The sequence below is a fragment of the Phoenix dactylifera genome, chromosome 2 (genome assembly GCF_051530095.1).
Source record: "Phoenix dactylifera cultivar Ajwa chromosome 2, Ajwa_hap1_PhDact_Kaust_v1.1, whole genome shotgun sequence".
NCBI lineage: Eukaryota > Viridiplantae > Streptophyta > Magnoliopsida > Arecales > Arecaceae > Phoenix > Phoenix dactylifera.
The window spans coordinates 51,088,578-51,111,763 of record NC_143191.1 but is presented as its reverse complement, the minus strand read 5'-3'; the positions used below and the strand labels follow the sequence as shown (position 1 = coordinate 51,111,763).

The window sequence follows — 23,186 nt, the reverse complement described above, 5'->3', positions numbered from 1 at the left end:
ATATATATATATATATATATATATATATATATATATATATATATATATATATATATATATATATATATATATATATATATATATATATATATATATATATATATATATATATAATTGAGAAGCAAAATTTATAATCGGCTCAGCTGCAAGGCATAGAAGGTCAAAGCTTTGATGAGAGCCATGAATCAGTCCACCAACAAAGCGGAATCGTCAGTTCGTCAGAGATCCATCAACCGTATACGTGTCAGAGACCTATGCGTCATACATTCGAATTCTATGTTCCTTGCCGACAGTTGGTCCAATCAACCTACCTTCAGCTACGATTCCTAGGGTACTTATTTCCGCGTAGAGATATTTATGCGATTTCCCAGCTATCGTTGGATGTAGAACTGGAGGGCAGATGGAAGGCGTACGCAGAGGAATTTATGTGAAATTCATTCTGACACGGTAGATTGACGCCTTATTCCGTTGTCTTAAGAAATGGACGTATAAAGGCTACGGTGGTAAGAAAACAGAGGGGAAGGGGATTTGAGGTTCCAATAACGCTCAAAAACGTTGGATTGAAAAATTTGAAGTATGATAAAGAGTGTAAAGATAATCATGTTATTTAACTATATCACAATTTACAATATGGATGCATTTATTTATTGAGTAGGTTAGAATACATCATTTTCTCGGCCGTTTTTATTGATCAATTATGATTAATACTATTTAGATGGCAAATGAATATGCTAGCATTCCTTGAGATTATTTTAAATTGAAAAATATTTTTAAATTTTTTATATTTTTAGATGATTTTTTGGTCATGCTCGTTATTATTGTTGTGTAGAATATCAAATCAACTCAGAAAAATTCAATTATTAAAACTTATTTCTTTATTTTTTATTTTTAATCTAAATATTAATAAATTTGATAAAAATAAATTTATATTTAATAGTTTAGTAATTAATAATTTTTAATTTTTTTGTTTAATTTTAATGGCTACACCACATGCACCACATGCACCATCAACACAAACTCATATTAGCTTCTCTATATATGGAAGGCAACAAAGTTTGAGAATTATTTTTTTTTGGTGGAAGATATTGTAATTCAAAATATTTCTATCACTATAGTATGTGAGGGGCTTCACTGCTTAATATCAAAAAATAAAATTTTAATATTTTTTCTCTTTTTAATGCCAAACAAGCCTTAATGATTTTTTTTAAAAAACTTTGGCGGGTTCATCATATAATGCGTGTACGAATACACTCAATAAAATCAAAAAATACAACTACTCATCTTCTGACCACAAGGTATATTCTAAATAGTTAGCCACATAAGCAGCTACTCAATCGGCAGCCCCGCTAACCTCTCTTAATATATGTTTGGCTTAAAAGGCTCTAACATTTCTTGTCATCATCTGGATATTTTGGATGATCCGAGCTCACATCCCTCGGATCACGTTAAAAGGTTTCCCCTTTTTAATATCAAGTAATGAGGCTGCATGGAAAAGTGCTATAAAAAAAAAAAAAAAAAAAAAAGTATGCCTGCAAAACCTTTGTGACAGCCGTGACAGCGTTAAGATATCCGTTAGCCGTAAGGGTAGTTTCGTCATTAAGCCAGCTCCCTACCACGCCGGCGCGCTCTAACTTTCCACGCGTCCGTTCTTAATTTTTTTTCGATACTCCCAAAGCTCCGACTGAGCGCGCTCCCTTTCTCTCCCGTCTTTAAATACTCCGAGGCGCTCACCGTTCTCCCACGTCTCTCTCTCTCCATCCCCTCCTCCTCTCACCCCTCCTCCTTTCAATCGATCCATGGCTTCCATCTCCGCGACGGCTATCTCCATCCCCACGCGGCCGCGGCATTCCCTGCAGGTGTCGATTTTTGCCCTTTCGATCTCTGGTTTCTTTCTCGATCTGTTTCTCTTCTGTAATGTTTGCGGATGGATCTCAGTTTGTACTTTGCTGTTGTTGGAGGAGCGAATCGGTTCACGTATGTTGATTTTGTCGATTTTTGGGACTGATTGGTGGAGCTTGGGAGGTCTATCTCTCTTTTAATAATGATTTATGGGCTCAAGTTGCGACTTTTCCATTGTTGTCATCGAAACCTTGAGTGCTACATTTGGTTTGAGGGGTTTGAAGCGTCTTGAGCCCCTGAAATGAATCGATTTTAGCTGATCTGCTGTTTATAAGAGCTAGTGGGATAACTATAAATGATGATCTGAATATAATTAGGAGTGTACTTCATAGAATAAATGGCGATGGTATTTTTCCCCTAGTGTGCGAAATATTTTTTTTCCTTCAAAATATAAGGTGTCGTGTAGTTTGGTTGCATCGTATTTATTCTACTACAACACAGCAATTTATAAATATAAGGTGAACGTGAATATCGTGCCCGTTAGAATTGTAATTCCACAAGTTATTCCAATTTTTATTTGTTACAATTTCTAGAATATTTTTTGTTTAAGTGTGTTTTGTTCATAGAAGGAAAAGGAGGCAGGCATAAATGATGGCTTTATGCTAGGAATATAACTTATGACAGATTTCCCTAGGAATGGATGCCTGACATAGAAAAAATTCACCAGCATAGCTTTACCTTGTTTATGCCTGTTTTCTGCAAGCTATTTGGGAGGCACGAGGCTTACTCCAATACTTATGCATATATTTGGAACCAAACTATTCCTAGGAGTTTCTTTTTATGAGTGAAGAGCAGAACAAATGAAAAATGGATTGATGATAAGTTGCAGGCCCCGTTTGGGGGAGTTTTTAGATAGCTAAAAAATACTTTCTGGCCCTCCAAAAGCACTTTTAGATGAAATAGGGGTGTTTAGTAAAAATTTTGAAAAGCTGTTTTAGCTTTTCCATAGAGCTAAAAATAATTTTTTGGGAGAAGCTCCATTTTGGAGCTTTCTGGAAAAGCACTTTTAGGCCCAGTCAGAAAGCTATTTTTTTGACCAAAATACTCATGATAAAATATAACAATTACACAAAATATCCCTTTAATAATTATTTAACAAATTTTATAACATAGCTAGAAAATTTATTATATTATAAAAAAATAATTTACACTAATAATTATAATATGTTATATATTTATTATTGTATTATACTATAAATATAATAGTATATTACATTATATCATAATATATTGATATGTTATGTTAAATAATTTAATATTATATTAAATTATTATGCTATAGTATGCAATTTATATTACTATATTATAATAATATTATGTTACATTATAATAATATTATACTATATCATATATTTATGTATTAATATATATTATATTTTATTATGCTCTGTTGTATAATACTATCCAACGTAGTTATCAAACAGCAAATAGTTTTTTATAAAAACTCTACTTCCAAAAGCTCTACTTCTAAAAGCTGTTATAATTTGTCTCATCTTGCCCCTTATAGAAGTTTCTTACCTTAAATAAAATAAGCACATAACAATGCTTTGCCATAACCTGTTATAATTTGTAAATGGGAACCAACTCTTTTACATACTCTCCATGCATGTTATTAAGTTGAACATTTCTTAGTTTTTAGATTCTACTCCCAGAATATGAAGAATTTAAGCTTAGGTAGATTGGATCTAGTATTCAAATTTGGTTAAATCTCTTAGTTGTTTCCATGTAACCCTTTACTCGTGATAGAAATTAATAGAACTTTTTTAAATTGGTTTCATGAGCATCTTGTTAACAAATGAGTGACGTAGGTTTCAAAAGCATTTTACAGCTTTTTATGCGCTACATTGTCATACTCTTATTCTTCATTCAAACTAGTATGATGCTTCCCTCTATACTTTGGGCTGCCCACTCAATAGCTCTTCTGCTCTATCTTTTCCCTCCCATTGGTTGGACAGAAAAGCCTAGGGTGGGCTGGCCCTGATAAAAAAAATCTTCTACCTAAACTCAGTTTTAGTTTATTTCTCGGTTGTTCAATTGTTAACAGATCAGAAGAGGTCTTAGAATTGATTAAGTTTGGTTCTTTGAAGCTAGCAATTGGTATCAGGGCCACTTGCCATCTCTTATCTGTTCAACTTGAGCCTTTCTTGTAGTTTCCTTGCTCTAGGTGCCGAAAAAAACCGTACATTTGTGTCTTAGAGAGAAAAATTTGTTTACTGCATGAAATCTAGATATTTGGTGGATCTTCTATAATATTCCAAGTGGCTCAATGCTGAGCTTTTTTCATTTTTCCATGGACCAGATAGTAAATTTCTGTTTTCAAGATATTTCTAGGGACTGTTTAACTTTTCTTCCCTAGAAGTCTTGTGACCTGCATATTATTTTTTTTTCTGGTCCAACAGAAGTTGTATTTAACATGTATTGAGGCACTGATTAACTCTTCCAATGTTATTTTATTCTATTATTTATAGAGGAAAGCTAAGAATGCAATTTTTTCTTCAATTGTGTCACATGTCCGTCATGATTTTACTTTCAACTATATGTTCTGCATGCATTTTTGGACTCTTGTTATTAAACATGGCTCCATTATGAGGTATACTTGTTTTCTTGGATTTTCTTTTTTTTTTTACCTGAATTGAATGTTTGTCATTCATAAGAAAATATGTTCACTTTCTTCATTAGGGAGATGCAGCCCTTAGGAATAACATGGATCATTTGGTAGGTTGGTTGCGAAATAGGAGGATCTAGGTGATTGGTTGGGTTATTCCCAGAATGCTTGAGGTTAAGGTAATGAATGGACATCTTATTCAATATTCCTCTGTGCCCATGAGAGATTTGTGACACTAACCCCCATATAGATCCATGACTACTGAAATTGCTTAAAGCATGGCCAATAGTGGTGTACATTTGTAGAACTTTGATAATTGTCCTTGTTGAGAATTGACACAGACAGTTCTAATTATTACATCTAGTTTATTAAAATTATTCTGTTAAATACATGTCAGGCTAGACTTTAAGAATGATACATGTATTTAGGATCTGTCAGGAAAGTTGCTAAAAGAAAATCATTGGAAATATCCAAAAGTACAGAAATTTAGAATCAAGTCTACATAAGTGCAATAAGGTCCTAAGATGCTCCAGAAACATGAAAAGCCACAGAAAACCTCCTTAAAATTCACATTTAAGAAATTAATTTTCATTTTCCAAATCATAGTTTAAGTTTTCTCTCATGATTTTTCCCTTTATAAAGAGAAAGTAAAAATAAGGATTAAATTCAATAGATAATAGGTGTAGTCCTAGTACCAATTTCTAGGTTGAAGAATCAAACCCAAACAATCCTGGTATGTCTTGTGATCTTTTTAATCATTGAAAAAATTAAATCTGAATTTCAGAAGAAGAATTATGTTACTTTTTTCCCCCCTCCCAGAGCCTTAAAGGTTAAACATATGGACCAATAACCATTTTTTTCCTTTTAGTTCCTGATTTGGTCGACATATTCCAGGTTTGCTTTCCACCTGATGGGTCATAAAGGTATATAGTTACTATTTACGCATTCATGAGTTTCATGATGTAAAAAAAAGAAAAAAAAAAAATCTATCACACCAATTGGGAGTCTCTGGCTTATGTGCATTTTAATTTTGACTATAGTTAATTTCATTATAATGAAAGTGATACAATTTGCTTTTGTGAAAAAGTGACCAACTAGAATAGTTGATAAGATTTATGATGTTTATTTATTTATTTTTGTCAGTAAGCCTTGACAAAATAACTTATTAACTTGGAGTTTTTTATGATATAATATTGTTGTGTCTGTACACATTGCATTCCAATCTCTGGAATAATGATATGGTGCTTTATGGTGGATTGATATGCAGGCAGTTAATGGGATTTTTGGTCTGAAATCAGTTTCTATTTCCAGCCTAAAGAGAAGCTTTCCATCAATCAGATTGCAGCCAACCCCAATGCACTTCCGGGTTTGTTGTGCTGTATGTAACCCTGACCATGCTTTTGTTATAGAGTTCATATTTGCACTCGTTGATAATCTAGTACCATGGTAGGTGTGGAATCTATATTATCTTACTGTTTGCAGCCCCCGAATTTAGGAAATCAAATTGCTGGGAGGACATTGTATGTCTAATTCTGGATGTTACCTACCATGATCAAGAATCATATATCTTCTATTCTTCTATTGGATACTATTTATAACCTGTCAGATACGTATTCAAATTGGATGCATGTCATACACTTGATACTTACCAAATTTTTGTGGTCAAAGCTTTTAAAAGATTGGTGGAGTTGGACTTACAATTTAACCTGCTTTAATAATCTCAAAGTAAGCTACTGCATTTCCAGAGATTGGCCAAGGTTGTACATATTGAAATAAATTTGCAAAGTGCCATTTTTCTTATGTCCTTAAGCTAATTGGATATGTTGGATGAGAGACATGTATAGTGGAGGACTTTTAAGAAATAACATCTTTTAGTGTATATGTAATATTTTAAATATATGTACTTAGTTGAAATTATTTTTTGTTGTATAGATATATAAAATATTTTAAATATATGTACTTAGTTGAAATTAATTTTTTCTATTCCCATATATCTCGTTTTCCTTCCGTTTGCTGAGTTGGATGCTTGGATTCATGTCCAAATCCAATTCGTACGTCCGTGTCTGTTGATCTGTTGATAATCGCTAACTGAATGAAATATTCATTGCAAGTTACCCCTCTCTTTCAACTAATTGCATATATGTAGATATCTGTATTACATAGAGAGGTTCCTCTCATGTTGACCTTTTTTTAAGTCCATGCATTAGCATATGTACATGTTCTTTTAGGCTTTAAAAGTATCAAGCTTATGAACATGATGTTCAAGGTGGCAGGGCACACAACTGCTCCTATGCTTTATTTGTCTTCCCCGACATAGAGTGGAACACCAAAATGTTGCTTCTGAAGTATATGCATTCATATTTATACTTCACCAAGTAACTTTCCATAGTGTTTAATCAATCCTGTAGATGCAAAACATCATATCCCATACATTTTATGCCATGCTGGCCTATGAACTGTGTCAGTTGCATTATTTGTCTTAATTTTTATAACGACAGGGAATGACAATTAAGGTTTGGTTTGGCTGCTGGTAACTAAAATGCTGGGTACCTGAATTTCTGTGAAGGTAAAGTCGTGGCATTTCAGTTGCACTCAGGTCTAACTCTTAGAAGTGTTCCCAATTGCCCTTCGCTCCTGGCAGTGTGCTCGTAGATATTTTGGCCCTAGATCAGGCTTCAGTATCTAGGTTTCCTCCTAGGTTAGAGTTACATGTGAAGTTGCACTTACAGCGAACCAAAGACTGGAAAAACACAGTGTTGAACAGGTGGACTCACAAGCAGCTCCCCAGAACCAGCCATCAAGTAAAACTCATTGCTTCCATCTGCAGAAGGTTTATGAATCCATATTCCCAAAAGAGTGGTCTTCTATTAGTTCAATAGCAGGGTTAGCGGTCGCTAAAATTGCATGGATGACAATTTCACCCTTAGAAGCTATCTCTGCAGGTTTTTTATTATTTCTTATGAATATCACTGTAATTAACATTAACAAAATGGGCTTTCTTGAACAGGCCAAACCAGAGACAGTGCAGAAGGTGTGTGACACCGTAAAGAAGCAATTGGCACTTCCTGAAGACACCACAATCACTGGAGAATCTAAGTTCTCTGCACTCGGTGCTGATTCACTTGATACGGTATTTATTCTGGCCATAATCTTTTATTACCTGTAACATTTATAATAGGTAACTCAACCTAGCATGAAGCCCTCCATATTCAAGGACAATCACACCTCAATGTAGTCTTATCTAGAATCTACTAGTGCTAACATCAACATCTTATCAAAGAATGATAAAGCACAATGTACAAATCGACAAATGGTGGTGACCCACTTTAGTGCCTGAGTAGTCTGTAACTCCATAAAAAAATGAAGTGCCATGTGCCTGGGTAGCACTGACTTGGGCTGAAGTTTAATAATAGGAGCACAGATCAGAGGCAAGAATATGGAAGTTGCGGGTTGTTGTAGCATAACTCCCGTTATAAATAGATGTCCTGCTTATCCCTTTTGGCTGATCGTAATTTGTTGGGTAAAATAGGCTTTAGATTGAATTTTTTGAAAGAATCATCAAGATCGCATCTCTATTTTTGGCCAATCCTTTTGGAAAAGTAAATGTGATCCATTCTTTTTTAAGACATGGTCAATCAAACTTGTGCAGGTTGAAATTGTTATGGGTCTGGAGGAGGCATTTGACATTGGTGTGGAAGAAGAGAGTGCCCAGAGCATATCCACAGTGCAGGATGCTGCTGATCTGATTGAAAAGCTTGTGGCAGCAAAATCTGGATAAATCGAACAAGAATGCCTGGGAAATGAAGTTCTTATCCTAATTAAGCACCCTTTAACTATCTTAATTTTTCCCTTTTTTCATTACCAGCTTGTTGTTGTATGTTAAATGTCAGAAGACTGCACTCTCAGGGTTTTATTTTTCTCTTTTTTCAGTTCCACCGTATCCAGCCTGCTATGGCAGGAAACTTTTCCCAGATTGTCAATTAAAGTAGGTTTTTATCCATGTTCTGGACATTCTAAACAAATTTGCCATGCTCTATTTTAAAATTCAATTTTGAAGCAGCTCCAGCAATTATGATTTTATAAATGGTGATTGATTGATGTGGATGAGACTATAAGCTTATCTGGGCATAGTCAGACAGCTAATTGTATCCGTTATTACCCTGATCAGTGAGAATTTTGCAATATAATTTTAACTTGACTAAGATGATCAAGTTCTATATATGATCTTAAATTGTTTTATGATTCTTCATATCAAAATGTGCGATAATGCATCCAAGTTAATCATTGGATATGGAAGACCTCGGCCTGCAAAAGAAAGTTTTAGAATAATAATCAGTGGATGTATAACTTATGAAATTTTAATATCTATACAGAAAATCAAAAATAAAAATTAGGTATTTGGCAAGTCCTTGTGAGCACACACTGCATCCATTTTGTGAAACCCTGCACGCTGAAGTGGAAAATTCAGCTCACTTGCAATGCTCCTGTATCACAATGTTTTTTACATAAAATATCACAAATTGCAGATATTTTTTAGTGAAATAAATTGCAGTATGTTTGAAGATTGCATGAACCATAAGAAATAGATCAATGCATTCTTTTTCTGAGTGAAATATATTTGATGCAGTATGGATAGGATAATTTGGTTTGTAAATTAACCAGATAACTTGACAAGCCAGTCTCCTCATGTGTTCTAGCTAATGCACAAAGTTGCTTGCTAGATAAATCTCTTTGGCCTCATATGTGGCCAACTATTCTGAGGATACCTTTTGGGTTGGAGAGAGGGAGTTGTCAGTGCGCTCTGAGATCTATTGTTTTTTGATTTTTTGGCTGTATTTATATCCGTACTGTATGATACATCCAGTTTAGTATTAAAAAAAAAAAAAAATCCTTGGAAGGATTTGTCTTCGAACAGTCACTGCAGACTTAGGAAGACACATGCAGAGACTTCAATTATGCTATGGGCTCCAGACTTTGTGTTAAGAGGTAAAAAGCCAAATCATGAATTATGCTGTGGGTTCCCAGATCGATCACAAAAAGAGTTTCTTACTCCAATTGGTGCAAAAATGGGTGGTGCAATTCACAGTTGCTAGTTGAATCAAGAAGTGCCAACCTCAACAAAAAGCTTGTTCTCTATGTGTGGCCTTCTTGATCCTACTTGTAAGATCTTGTTGCTTACAAAAACCTCATGATGAATGCAATATGGAACGTGGAGAGGATCTACCAATTCTCTTCATCGCCTTATTTTTCATGCAAGTCAATTCATTGTGGTTCATACCGACCATTGGATCTCCCAAGACATGTGTCACTTTCTTTGTATTTAAAACTATTGATGGAGAAGTTACACACCCTGAATAAAGGATTGACAAAGTTGCTTATGAAATAAAAGCAAGCAGCTTCTCACAACAGCAATGCCAATTTCTCCTTTTTATTTTGATGAATAAGCTATGCCAATTAGTCAAGCCTCAGGAAATGTTTATATGTATAAGAAATTCCTTGGAAGCTCTCTTGTGTACTTCAGGAGCTGATTTAGCTTCTGTACTTGCTGGGCCCCACCTTGTCTACTGAGAAACACAAGAAGGCCCAAAACCCTGCATGACTTTTTTTTTTTTTTTGTGGAAAGGGATGATTTATACAAATCTAAATGTTAAAAAATAACAAATTTTGGAGCACTCTGGGCAACTCCCCTTCCGCAATCCACAGAATATCTCCGGAGTGACTGGCCACGTATGAAGCCATCCAGTTCGCGGCCTTTTTGCTTTTCAAAAAAGCCATATCATCACTCATTGTAGCCCGAATATTCTGAAGCAAGGAATGCCCCGCATGACCACAAATTCATCACCCTGCCAAAGGAACTATAAAAAGAGGAACCTCATTAGAACAAAAAGGGAAAAAAAAGAGATAGAAATTCAGCTTCATCGTTTAGTTATTGGATAACAAGCGCTTAAAATCCGTAACCCAACTAGATTTGTAGGGGCATATGAACCATAAGAAATAATATTGATTTCAATTTAACATGGTTGTAGAGGCCTTGATCATGGTATCTAAATAATTGCCGGCATTAACTGCAGTCTCAATTTAAGAAATAGTGTTGATTTCAATTTAAATTTTCATCTCAGTTTAAGAAATAATTGCTAATTCTCTAAATCTTAACATAATTAGATAAAGAATTTTTTGCATGAATATTCTTTTAAAAATTTAAATTTATGTGAGTAACCTTTTAAAATTTATATTTATTTCTGTATACTCATAAAGCACTGTTTTTGCACAAATGCCCCCAATACAATAGTTTTTCTAACACCGCTAATAAAACCATATTTATTTTAATTAAAAATAAAATAAAATTTTGATATTATTTTTTTATCCTCCATCGTGATTGTCTTATAAATATTTGTTTTTGTGCATCTGCCTATCAAGGATATTTTAGTTATTTTAATTTGAAACCGTTAATTTTTTAACATTATTAAATGGTGTGGGTACATATGAAAGAGTAGATGCCCTACAAGCCAATCGCAATATGTATTGCGAAAGGTTTTTTCTTTTGATTTGTCCAAATCATGTACATGAAATTTAAATATGAATAAAAGCGTTATGTTTTATCATATGCTGTTGATTATATTTATGATAAACTCCTTAGATTAGGGCAATGGTTTTAAGACTATGATGAGATCATACTAGTGAGACTTAAAATCCTAAAATCCTAATCTTAAATATTCTCAGTCATTGGTACATTGAGTCGGAGATCAATGATTACCGGAAAGACTGGCATGTCTTATGTATGCTCGATGCAGAGGATGATTGATCTCACAATCATTTGTGTGGAGACACTAATACAAAGATGTGGGTGCTCATTAGAGGAATGAGTTCACTGAATTGACCTACAAAGAGAAATCTTATGAAGTCTTACTTACATGTCAAAAGATGATTCTCTTAGTGGGAGTTGTGCAACTGATCCTATGACCTGAGATCACCATGGTATCTTGTGCACATGAACCCATATTTTGGTTTATACTTGTTGGGGGAAAAACCCCAAGTCATGCCATAACGGAGGCGCTCGGCCAAAGAGTGCCGACCGGAAAGGCGCCTGGCCAAAGAGCGCCGACCAGAGAGCTGCTCGGCCAAAGGATGCCGACCAGGAAGGCGCCCGACTAGAGGGCGCCGACCAGAGTGCGCGCCAAGAGGTGCCCAACCAAAATAAGCTGCTCGGTTAGAAAGTGCCGACCAAAGACAGCGCCGAGGCGCTCTGCTAGAAGGTGCTCGCCTAAAGGGCGCCGATCAGGAGTACTCAAAGCAGCCCTGCCACAGGGCGCCCCATTGGGCGACCAGCTCGGCTCGGCACCCTTGCCGAGCCGATGCCTTAACCAAATGTTCAACCTCCGCCTAAAGTCCAAGGGACTTGACAACTCCTACGGCTTGCGACCTGCCACTATCTCCAAGCCATCAAGGCACAAGATCTCCGCAGGCATTCGGCACGACCTGCCATTAATGCATGAGACTCCCTCAAGTCTCCGATGCACTCAGGCATTTAATGAACACGGCCCAAGACGATCTCTGGATCACTGAACCATCAGAGCGCATGGCTCTACCTGACCGCCGGTTCATTCGGTAATAAATGCACTTACCATCCACAGACCCCAGGCCCGCCACGGCCGGCGGTTCAACCACTCCAACAGGTCCGATCGACCGTGACAACTCCCTGGTTCCGGTCTGATTCGGCCCCGTTCTCCACCACGCCATTAATGGGCCAAATCGTGCCCAATTATCACAGAACAGGACAAACCTCCTGTCACCTCCCATGTAACCAAATTCTTTTATAAAAGGAAGCCTGGGGGGAAGAGGAAGGGGACTCTGGGGGGGGGACTCTGAGGATTCTCTCCGGACGGACTCTGAGAAATCCCTAACAAAAACTCCCCGGACTGGACCCTCCGGGAGGGGGTGGGAGGAAGCACAGACACAATTGATGACATCATCCCTTTCATCTTCTTGATCTTGTCCAGATATCCTCTGTGTCTTCTCCACATACTCTCCTCCCCGCTCTCTCCACATACTTGCCCCCTCTGACTTAGGCATCGGAGGGCCGGCGCCGGGGAGCCCGGCCACCGGTTTTCCTTGCAGGACTTGCACACCCCCCCGCGGTGGAGGACGCAGCCGGCCGGCGCACCGCCGTCCGCCCCCTGTAGCAGCGGAGCTCCTCCTTCTCCGGCTTCGCGGCGGCCCCCGGGTCCAATTTCCAGCAACAGTTGGCGCTAGAAGAAGGGACCGAGTTCGCTGCCATGAAGCTAAGAAGCAAAGGGGCTTCCAATGCCTCTCAACGTCCTCCACCTAGCCCAGAGCGTTCCGTCCGAAACCCATCACCTCCGACCGAGTCAGTTCATCAAGTTCGGCCGGAGCAGTTTGATGCCCTGGTGCAACAAGTGCAAGCCTTGGCTACCGCTGTCCAAAGCTTGCAACCCAGGGGCATCCCAACGGCACCGCCTCCTCCGGCTCCAGTTCAACCGAAGCCCCCTACAAGCGGGTTTCCCCTTCGAGTATCATGCTCCAAGTCCCAAACGCTCAGTCCAAAATTCACCATCAAGATCTCCGGTAGATCAAGTTCCACAAGTCCGACTCGAGCACTTCGATGCGCTTGTGCAGCAAGTCCAAGTGCTAGCTATTTGCAGCCCAAAGCCTGCAACAAGTGGAGGCCCCTCCTGTGCCGCCTCCACGGAATCATGTTAAGCAGAGGAAGAAACTTTCTCCTGACTCCCGAGCCATCTCGAATCAGGCATGGCTCCCGCTGCAACGACGTATGTGGGGGCAACCAGTGAGAAGTAGTCGTCCAAGTCTCACGTCAACGAGTTGGGGGGAAAGAGAAATAAAAGCTGAGGTCTGGAGAAGGAGAGTTATGGAGCTTTAAAATGGGATTGTAAGCCTCTGTGACAAAGGGTACAGCCCCATTAAATCCCATTATCCTTCCAAGTCTTCTGTCTTCCGGCAGCAAGCAAGAAACCAGCATGTACTCCCTCCTTACGGGCGTAAGTCCTTGGGACGGCGCCCGCGACATTGCTCCCCTTTCAGAGCGTCGCCATCACTGAAGCCCCCGCCGAGCTCATGCAGACCGAGCTCAGAAACCCGAGCGCAAAACACCTAAAAAATCAAGCCAAAGAAGGCCGGTGCCGAACCAAGTCCTGAGGGACTTCGAAGCTCGAGAGCTATCAAAATATCTCCAAAAGGTACAGTACGCCACTTTAGCTTCAAATAAATTCAATATTTTATCTATTTTCAGGTTAGCCAACGAGCTCGGCTCGTTCTCCTACCCTGACCACGGTCAGGATGCCCTGAGACGTCAGGATGCCCCAATATATTGGGATGCCCTGCCACAACGGGATGCCCCGATTCGTCGGGATGGCCCGAGACATCGGGGTGCAGTCTTAAGTGACCAGACGAGCTCGGCTCGTTCTCCATCGGCTTCCACCGTCGAGCTCGGCTCGTGCTCCCCGACTATGAGTTAGCGGTCCTCTCTGACCGGACGAGCTCGGCTCGTGCTCCATCGGCTATGAGTTAGCGGTCCTCTCTGACCGGACGAGCTCGGCTCGTGCTCCTACCCTGAGACGTCAGGATGCCCCAATATATTGGGATGCCCTGCCGCAACGGGATGCTCCGATCCGTCGGGATGGCCCGAGACGTCGGGATATGAGTTAGCGGTCCTCTCTGACCGGACGAGCTCGGCTCGTGCTCCATCGGCTATGAGTTAGCGGTCCTCTCTGACCGGACGAGCTCGGCTCGTGCTCCTACCCTGACCACGGTCAGGATGCCCCGAGACGTCGGGATGCCCCGATCCGTCGGGATGCCCCGAGACGTCGGGATGCCCCGGCTATAGGGACGCACGAGACGTCGGGATATGAGTTAGCGGTCCTCTCTGACCGGACGAGCTCGGCTCGTGCTCCATCGGCTATGAGTTAGCGGTCCTCTCTGACCGGACGAGCTCGGCTCGTGCTCCATCGGCTATGAGTTAGCGGTCCTCTCTGACCGGACGAGCTCGGCTCGTGCTCCTACCCTGACCACGGTCAGGATGCCCCGAGACGTCGGGATGCCCCGGCTATAGGGATGCTCGAGACATCGAGATGAGTTAGCGGTCCTCTTTGACCGGACGAGCTCGGCTCGTGCTCCATCGGCTTCAGCCAACGAGTTTGGCCCGCTCTTCGTCATTGGATTTCTGTCGACGTCCCCAAAGAACGGAGTCCGAGCAGAGAAGCGTCTTCAGTCGCCTCGGCGCAAGGACGCACACGGTACAAGGTACCCATTCATTTAATGTCTTTACATTCTCATTTATCTTTACTTGGACTTTTCTCTGCCGACGTCCCCAAAGAACGGAGTCCGAGCAGAGAAGCGTCTTCAGTCGCCTCGGCGCAAGGACGCACACGGTACAAGGTACCCATTCATTTAATGTCTTTACATTCTCATTTATCTTTACTTGGATTCTTCTCTGCCGACGTCCCCAAAGAACGGACTCCGAGCAGAAAAAGCGTCTTCAGTCGCCATGGTGTAAGAACGCTCACAGCACCAGGACGATCGATGACCGAACTACTTCCTTCGCCCGAGCCAAAAAGCAGCTCGGACTCGGAAGTCGGGGGATAGTGTTGGGGGAAAAACCCCAAGTCATGCCATAACGGAGGCGCTCGGCCAAAGAGTGCCGACCGGAAAGGCGCCTGGCCAAAGAGCGCCGACCAGAGAGCTGCTCGGCCAAAGGATGCCGACCAGGAAGGCGCCCGACTAGAGGACGCCGACCAGAGTGCGCGCCAAGAGGTGCCCAACCAAAATAAGCTGCTCGGTTAGAAAGTGCCGACCAAAGACAGCGCCGAGGCGCTCTGCTAGAAGGTGCTCGCCTAAAGGGCGCCGACCAGGAGTACTCAAAGCAGCCCCGCCACAGGGCGCCCGATTGGGCGACCAGCTCGGCTCGGCACCCTTGCCGAGCCGATGCCTTAACCAAATGTTCAACCTCCGCCTAAAGTCCAAGGGACTTGACAACTCCTACGGCTTGCGACCTGCCACTATCTCCAAGCCATCAAGGCACAAGATCTCCGCAGGCATTCGGCACGACCTGCCATTAATGCATGAGACTCCCTCAAGTCTCCGATGCACTCAGGCATTTAATGAACACGGCCCAAGACGATCTCCGGATCACTGAACCATCAGAGCGCATGGCTCTACCTGACCGCCGGTTCATTCGGTAATAAATGCACTTACCATCCACAGACCCCAGGCCCGCCACGGCCGGCGGTTCAACCACTCCAACAGGTCCGATCGACCGTGACAACTCCCTGGTTCCGGTCTGATTCGGCCCCGTTCTCCACCACGCCATTAATGGGCCAAATCGTGCCCAATTATCACAGAACAGGACAAACCTCCTGTCACCTCCCATGTAACCAAATCCTTTTATAAAAGGAAGCCTGGGGGGAAGAGGAAGGGGACTCGGGGGGGGGGGGGGGACTCTGAGGATTCTCTCCGGACGGACTCTGAGAAACCCCTAACAAAAACTCCCCGGACTGGACCCTCCGGGAGGGGGTGGGAGGAAGCACAGACACAATTGATGACATCATCCCTTTCATCTTCTTGATCTTGTCCAGATATCCTCTGTGTCTTCTCCACATACTCTCCTCCCCGCTCTCTCCACATACTTGTCCCCTCTGACTTAGGCATCGGAGGGCCGGCGCCGGGGAGCCCGGCCACCGGTTTTCCTTGCAGGACTTGCACACCCCCCCGCGGTGGAGGACGCAGCCGGCCGGCGCACCGCCGTCCGCCCCCTGTAGCAGCGGAGCTCCTCCTTCTCCGGCTTCGCGGCGGCCCTCGGGTCCAATTTCCAGCAACAACACTCATTCATGACAATAAGTTATGTACGAGGTCTTCTGGATATGGTGAATTGTGTACGAAGATTATGAGTAGGTCAACAAGGAATTAATCACTTCTAGTAAGAGAAGATAGCATCCTATTTATTCTAATCATATGATAATTCAGGAAGCCTTTGATCAAAGCAGAATGAAAATTAGAAAGAGTTTCTAATGTTTCATTATTTGAATTATCATTAAAAAATTGAGAAAAATATGAATATGAAATTGAGTTTGACATATATTCATACTCATATATATATTTGGGATGCAGTTTGATTAAAGAATTGAATTGCATGGTAACTTGCCACTGAAGGGTATTTTTGGTATTTCCACCAAATTCCATATTTTCCGGGTAGACATGACACGTTGCTAGACGTCAATCTTGTTTTATAGGTTTGATCAAATTAAAGAGTTTAATTCGATCACCAATTAGAAAGGATTCTAATTGTTAAGTTCGGGTTCGCGCAGTTTGGACTTAAATCGATTAGAAGAGTTCTAATCAAGTTGGGTCAACTCGCACTCACACCTATTGCTGGCTAAGTATGGAACCCAATGGGTCACACACAAAAAAACTTATCAAGGGTCTAATTGGATTAGATCATGTTTGCAAGATAAACATCCTAGCAGGTGTTGCAAACCTTAGCTCCTGATTCAAATTGGATTCGAATCTGATTCGAATTGGATTCGAATCTGATTCTTAATTGATCTAATTTGATTAGATCATATTCTAATATGGGTTAGCCAAGAGTTGGCACCTAATTGGCTTGGTTTGAGTCTAATTGGATTAGATTTAATAAATCATTCAATCTAGACCGTTAGATCTTGATCTACCGTTGGATGAAGACATAATGGAGAGTTGGTTTAACCCAATTGGATTGGGTTAGAGGATGGCTACCATAATTGACCATTGGATCTTAATCCCACCATTGGATGAAGACATAATGGGTCAAGTGAATGGCGCCTTGCATTGGAGCCCTTGGATCATCATCATGAAAGATCAAGAGGTGAGGCGTGATAGACATGTGATTAGCATGTGATGTTGACTTGGTCAAAATATGGCACCACATGAAAGGACATATCATTTGATACACCTCCTCACTTGATCTGCACCTCCTCTTATTTGATATGGCCCTTTAGATGATGCCCTTTCATGAGAGGATGTGTGGATGGGATGCATCCCTTGGAGATGCATCCCTACACCTATTATAAATAGGTTAGCACTCCATGGGTTTCATCATTCAAAATTCACCCCACTCCTCTCTTCTTTCTTTCTTACATTAGTTTCTTTCTTTCTAGCATTGCTTCTAGTGTGTCCTAAGCCAAGACAAGGTGGTCTTCTTTAGGACAAAAAGGATTAGAAGTGATTTTAGAAGGCTAAAGAAAAATAGAAAGGAAGGAAAGCAAGCCATTAGAGTTCTTTAGAAGAATTCTGCATTAAGGATCAAAAGTCTTTGGAGCTAAAGTCTTGATCAAGTTTTCGTGTGGATCACTATTTGGAGGGCGGACACTTGGACGCCTCGTGGAGATTGTACACTTTGGATTAGCGTTTGAGGTATTCTACTAATTCTGCATTTATTTTATATCATTTGATTGTAATCATTAAGGTGATCTAGGCTTAAAAGGGTTTCATGCATAGGGACTTTATTAAGAAATTTTTAAAATCCCTAGCTTCCGCTGCGCATTATAACATGCTAAAACCCTTCAACATATACAAAAATAAAAATAAAAGAAAGATAGAATAGCAAAATAAGTGCTTTACGAGGGTATACATGCAAATATTAATTTTGGAAGGGTATGGTATAAAATTCAATATTTAGGAGGGGATTCATGTAAAACAACTTTTAGATAAATTAATAGCAGTTACATCCAATTCCTGAAAACTCAAGATAAATAGTTGTTTGGACATACAACGCTCTTTTTTTTTTTTTTTTTTTTTGCTGAAAGAAAGGGGGTAAGGGGGAGGAAGGGACAAGCCCAACCCCGCGTAGCAGCCCCCACTGGGCCCCCGCCCCGCCAGGAGAATGTTCGATGCGGGCAGAAATGGCCGTGTGTTGGGCACCCCGACCGGTTTTACTCATACCCTCCCCACCCATGGGCCCGGCTCAGCTATCCCTCTGGGCTCTGGCTCGAGTCCCAAGTGTGAGTACGTCACACCCGGCACCACCCCGGCTACTAGCGGTTCAAGAGCGGTCCTATACCTCAAGTCCAAGCAGTGGCCAAAGTAGTAAGCTCCGGTCCACAATTTAATCGTCGCCGCAGCGATTCGAACTTGGGACCTTAAGGTTAGAATTTCTGCCCAGTACCACTAGGCTACCACCTTGGTGGCAACAACGCTGTTTATTTTCTTTTCCCACACACAGCGAATGATTCCAAACCCGTTACCGTTACAGAAAGCGGCATAGTTTGAAAAAAAGGAAAAAAGAACTTTTTGAAAACTTTCCAATGTCCGGCTTGCGCCAACGGTCACTTCTGGGTCCCTCACACAGAAAACTCCTCCATGGAATCCAGATAAGTTACTCATAGACTTAATGAAGGCAAGCAATAGATATGTAAAAGGGTGCGAAGGAAAGCGTGGGTTTTCAAATCAAGGGATCTTACAACTCTTCACCTCTGCTTCAGTCCTTCTCTTCCTCTTCTTCTTCGAACTCTTGAGCAACCAGAAGAAAGTAGCCTCCTCTTAAACTTCGTAGGTACTCTCTCTCTCTCTCTCCGTGTGTGTTTGTTTGAATGCATGTAGCGAAATTTTTCTCTTGGTATATGTGTTTAGGACCCTTTGAAGGCATTTCTTGCCAAACCTGGCTATCCGGTTGATAACCCTGCTATGGCCAAGAAATAAGCTAGAATATGTTTCTTTTTCTTCAAAATTTTTGTTTTATAAATTTCCTTGTTGTTTCTTTACACTGTCATTTTTTTCTTAAAAAAATCTGTGCCCTTAGGTACTTAGGTGTATATATTTTAATTAGTTCGTCTGATCGATGGCTTCATCTTGGCCAACAATTTTCTAAATTATTTCCTTCTTTTTTTAAAAAAAAATCTCAGACTCTTGTGGTTTCATCATTGTTTTCCTCATCTGCCTGATGATCCCTCCATGGACAAAAGCCAAAGTGTTCCTGACAGTCCATTCAAACCACATCATTTTTAATTTTAAACAAAAAATTATCTGTCCGACGTTTCCTTTTCTTTCCCTTTTCTTTTTTTTTCTTTTTTTTTTGCATCCTATATTTAAAACAACCGTTGTTATAATGTTCCAGTCTTCCAGATACGGTAACAGCAGCTCCGGAAGCCTTCAAGTGGATTTTTTTTTTATTGACATTAGTTATCTGACATTTTCATCATTCATCAAAATAAATCGATATTAAAAAAAAATGCTCTAGAACATCCATTAAGTGCACGCGAAAAGAAAATTCTTGAATCCACTAATGCTGACTTGGAAAATTAATGCTCAGAGCACACCATGGATGACAGTCTGTTAAAATAGCTCTGGAGGTGGTGATATAAACATCTTCAACATCTTTCACCAAACATAGAATGGCTTGAAATAGCCCAACAATAGGATGGAGCATGGCCTAGTGTCATAACCCAAAACCTTATCCAAAAAGATTAGCTGGAAGGTATTTTTTGAGTTTCTTGGTTCTGTATAAGTATCCAAGATTTACCTAGCGAATAACCGATGTAGAACTAAATACACACCCATACAGATCCTCACATATTTCTTCCGTTTAAGCCTAGCATTCTCGTCATGCTAAGGATCCAAATTTATTCAAATCCAATCACAAACACTACGATGAGCTCATGGTCAGCTCAAATATACTCGTGCTGCAGTGTCATCTAGTCTACATATGTCTGAATCGGGTGTGCTCTGATACCATTATGTCATAACTCAGAATCTTACACAAAAAAGCTAGCTAGAAGGTATTAATTGAGCTTCTTGATCTTGTATAAATACCTAAGATATATCTAGTGAATAACCGATGTGAGACTAAACACGGCTGTGTGGGTCCTCAGACCTAGGTCTCTCCCCTTGAGAACCATGTCAAGGTTTGAGCATTGGCGACCTCTTCCTCTTCAAAGCAGGAAGGAGAAATGGCCCTTTCTATTCTCTGATCCACATGTTGATCTTGCGTTTATGGGATGTGATGTCCTTGGGTCCTCATTCCTGAAGATTAGTGGTTGCAGGTGAATAGGCAAAAAGAATGAGAATGGTGGAGAAGCAGTCCCACTCTTGGTGGTTTGACAGCCACAACAGCCCATGGAGTTCGACATGGCTGGAATCTACTCTTCAAGGTTTGGTTCTCTCAAAACTTGATCTTAAAGCTAGATAATATGAGATTATAAGAGGTGGACTATGCCGTGTCATATTGTTGATTGATTTCAAGCTGATACTAGAAAAATTTGTAATTGCTGGCTCATCGGCTGTATATTTTGCCACTTGATGTCTTGGATGTGGCGGTCTTATTCTATTTCGGAATAATTAATAATATAAATGACTGAAAAAAATGAATGTTTACTAGCAAACTTATAAAACTTTTCATCTTTAGAAACCCAAACAGAAAGGAATGGCACCATGGAACGCCATACCATACGGCGTACTGTACCTTACCGGTCGGTACCGGTATATGGTATAGGAGGTGTGCTAATACTCAGTACATCGAATCGGCCTTCATACTGCTGGGCGTACCGATATAGAAACAGGGTGGCATGGGTATAGGGCCTGATACTAGGACGACGTATTTTGGATGGCAGTTTCAATTATTTAGAGAATATGACTGCCCTACAGTAACTATGAAATCATCAGATAATCTAAATATCATTTTTCTGTTTTTTTTTCTTTATTTTAATTCCGGAGAAGGGTGAAATGACATCAAAAAACTTAGATTACCTAATTACACTAGTTTATGATCATTATCTTAACTATGTTGGAAGCCAATCTGGATATTTTAATGACTAAGCTGAATTTTTGGTTAAAGCTTTAAGAACAACCATAGTCAGATTGAACTTATGTTCTTCAGGACGAGTTGTTGTATTGTTGGCAGCCCTTCCATAAGTGACAAGAAATATGGACCAAGCCACTATACCTTCTTCTCCATTTTACCTCCCAATCCTTCTCAATTTGCTGTTCTTTAACATTTCTTTCCTTCATGGCTTACTTCACACCATGGTTTTATGAGTTTATGAAGCACGAAAAACTTGAGACTGGTAAGCAAGTTTTATTTTGGTAGAGGCTCAAATCACTTGCTAACAAATTAGCTACAGGTGTCTGGAAATCAACATATACCTTGGCCTGATTTGCGCCAACTCAAATTTATGGGATAAGAGTTTTTAGTCAGAAGGCTGGTAACATTCTCAAGTTGCCATTGTCCAGGACTTCAAGACACCTCGTAGAAGTTGCACATAGGATTTTATGTGGACAACAGATATGTAAACATGATGCTAGAACTCCATTGCCTTATATTACTCTGTTACAGTCATGCATTAGATGTCACTCAACCATCTTTTTACTTATTAATTTATAGCGATCATGGCATGATCAATCACATTTTCTTCATGCTATTTACATCTTATGAGTTTCTTCTAAAAACCAAACTCTACCATTCAGGAAGAATCTGTACATGCGAAGGAGTTTTCTGCTTGCATTTTCTTAGTATCTTGTCAATTCAGTATGTTAAACATAGATACTCAATAATCTGCTACTATTGCAAGAAATGACTAAGGATTCGCACAAATTCAAGAGTAAAACAATGAAGTGAAACTTGCTTACTCAATAATCTGCTACTATCTTTTTTCTTCGATTCGACAGAGCTAGAAGAGAAGACCAAGGCAGTGCTGGCACTGATCGAAGAAGATGCTGACTCCTTTTCTCAGTGTGCAGAGTTGTACTATAAGAGGAGACCACAACTTGTGGATATGTTAGAACAATGGCACCGGGCTCAACGCTTATTAGCTGAGCGGCATGACCAGCTCAGGTTAGAAGTTGGAAGGCATCAGAACCTCACACCATTCCGCTCCCTTATATCAAGAAGCAGAAGCTGGTCTCCTAAGCTAAATAGCCCAATGGATATGTTGTGCGAATCTTCCTCGGATTCTTTTGATTCTTATCAGTCTGAAGTTGATGATCCTGAGGGAGAAGTCCAAGTCGAGAGCAAGATGACAGAAGTGGCTGATGAGGATAGCAGCAGTGATGAGGGGAAGCTGCTGATGCATGAAGAAATCGAAAGACTGACAGAGGAGAATAAAATGCTGAAAGCTGAAATAAAAGTAAAAGATGAAGAGAAAAGGGAAGTTATTAGACAGTTGTCTCTGCCAATTGGCATTTTAAGTGATGATAATGCTAGTCTGAGGAAGTGCATTAAAGAGATAGTAAGGGGAGTTTTTTCGAATTAAAAGAGTTGAAAGAAATATTTTCCTGGAAGTAGTTTGGTGTGCGTTAAACTTTTTCTCTGCAGTGAATGTGAAAGCATAGGAAAAAAAAAGATGACGACAAAATATACATCTGTTATGAATCAGCTTATATGTGGCTTTTCTCATGCACTTTGCGAGGTTTGATCCCAATAAAGACAAGTTTAAAAGAGAAAGTTCTTTGTTTAAGTTTTCTCCTTGCTATTCTTTCCTTATGGGTTTCTGTAATGAGCATTACTGGATTCCCATCAACATACTGGATTCCCATCAACAATTGTGGCATGCATGGAGGATTGGTAAAATATGAAAAACAAAACATCTAGAACTTTGATCTTTCTTTTGCTAATAGATAAATCTTAATTATGTGTTCTTTCTAGGTCTTTTATTCCTCTTCGGTTGGTGGATATTGTTCAAAGTCA

General features: G+C 40.4%; 2 protein-coding genes across 3 annotated transcripts; both read left to right on the top strand.

Annotated features, from left to right (window-relative positions):
• Nucleotides 1–1,681: 1,681 nt before the first annotated feature.
• On the top strand, nucleotides 1,682–8,526 carry LOC103713977 (acyl carrier protein 1, chloroplastic). Its single transcript, XM_008801042.6, has 4 exons — nucleotides 1,682–1,856; nucleotides 5,772–5,882; nucleotides 7,512–7,634; nucleotides 8,154–8,526. Exons 1-4 carry the CDS (start codon nucleotides 1,797–1,799, stop codon nucleotides 8,280–8,282), a joined length of 423 nt encoding a protein of 140 aa, XP_008799264.4. The 5' UTR covers nucleotides 1,682–1,796; the 3' UTR covers nucleotides 8,283–8,526.
• Nucleotides 8,527–18,843: 10,317 nt separating this feature from the next.
• On the top strand, nucleotides 18,844–22,943 carry LOC103710143 (protein NETWORKED 3A-like). Of its 2 annotated transcripts, none has more exons than XM_039125132.3 (3): nucleotides 18,844–19,057; nucleotides 20,548–20,655; nucleotides 22,169–22,943. In XM_039125132.3, the coding sequence occupies exons 2-3, from the start codon at nucleotides 20,565–20,567 to the stop codon at nucleotides 22,750–22,752; spliced, it is 675 nt and encodes a 224-aa protein (XP_038981060.2). In that variant the 5' UTR covers nucleotides 18,844–19,057; nucleotides 20,548–20,564; the 3' UTR covers nucleotides 22,753–22,943. The 2 variants fall into 2 exon arrangements, with proteins under 2 accessions (XP_038981060.2, XP_008793985.2); XM_008795763.6 differs by having other exon boundaries at nucleotides 18,844–19,061.
• Nucleotides 22,944–23,186: the final 243 nt, after the last annotated feature.

What these genes read in the sequence shown, in the direction of transcription:
- LOC103713977 (XM_008801042.6), top strand. Translation starts at nt 1,797, where the DNA reads ATGGCTTCCATCTCCGCGACGGCTATCTCCATCCCCACGCGGCCGCGG. An exon ending in GGCCGCGGCATTCCCTGCAG is followed by an intron (nt 1,857 to 5,771) that starts GTGTCGATTTTT and finishes ATTGATATGCAG; the next exon opens with GCAGTTAATGGGATTTTTGG. An exon ending in ACTTCCGGGTTTGTTGTGCT is followed by an intron (nt 5,883 to 7,511) that starts GTATGTAACCCT and finishes TTTCTTGAACAG; the next exon opens with GCCAAACCAGAGACAGTGCA.
- LOC103710143 (XM_039125132.3), top strand. Translation starts at nt 20,565, where the DNA reads ATGAGAATGGTGGAGAAGCAGTCCCACTCTTGGTGGTTTGACAGCCAC. An exon ending in GCTGGAATCTACTCTTCAAG is followed by an intron (nt 20,656 to 22,168) that starts GTTTGGTTCTCT and finishes TCGATTCGACAG; the next exon opens with AGCTAGAAGAGAAGACCAAG.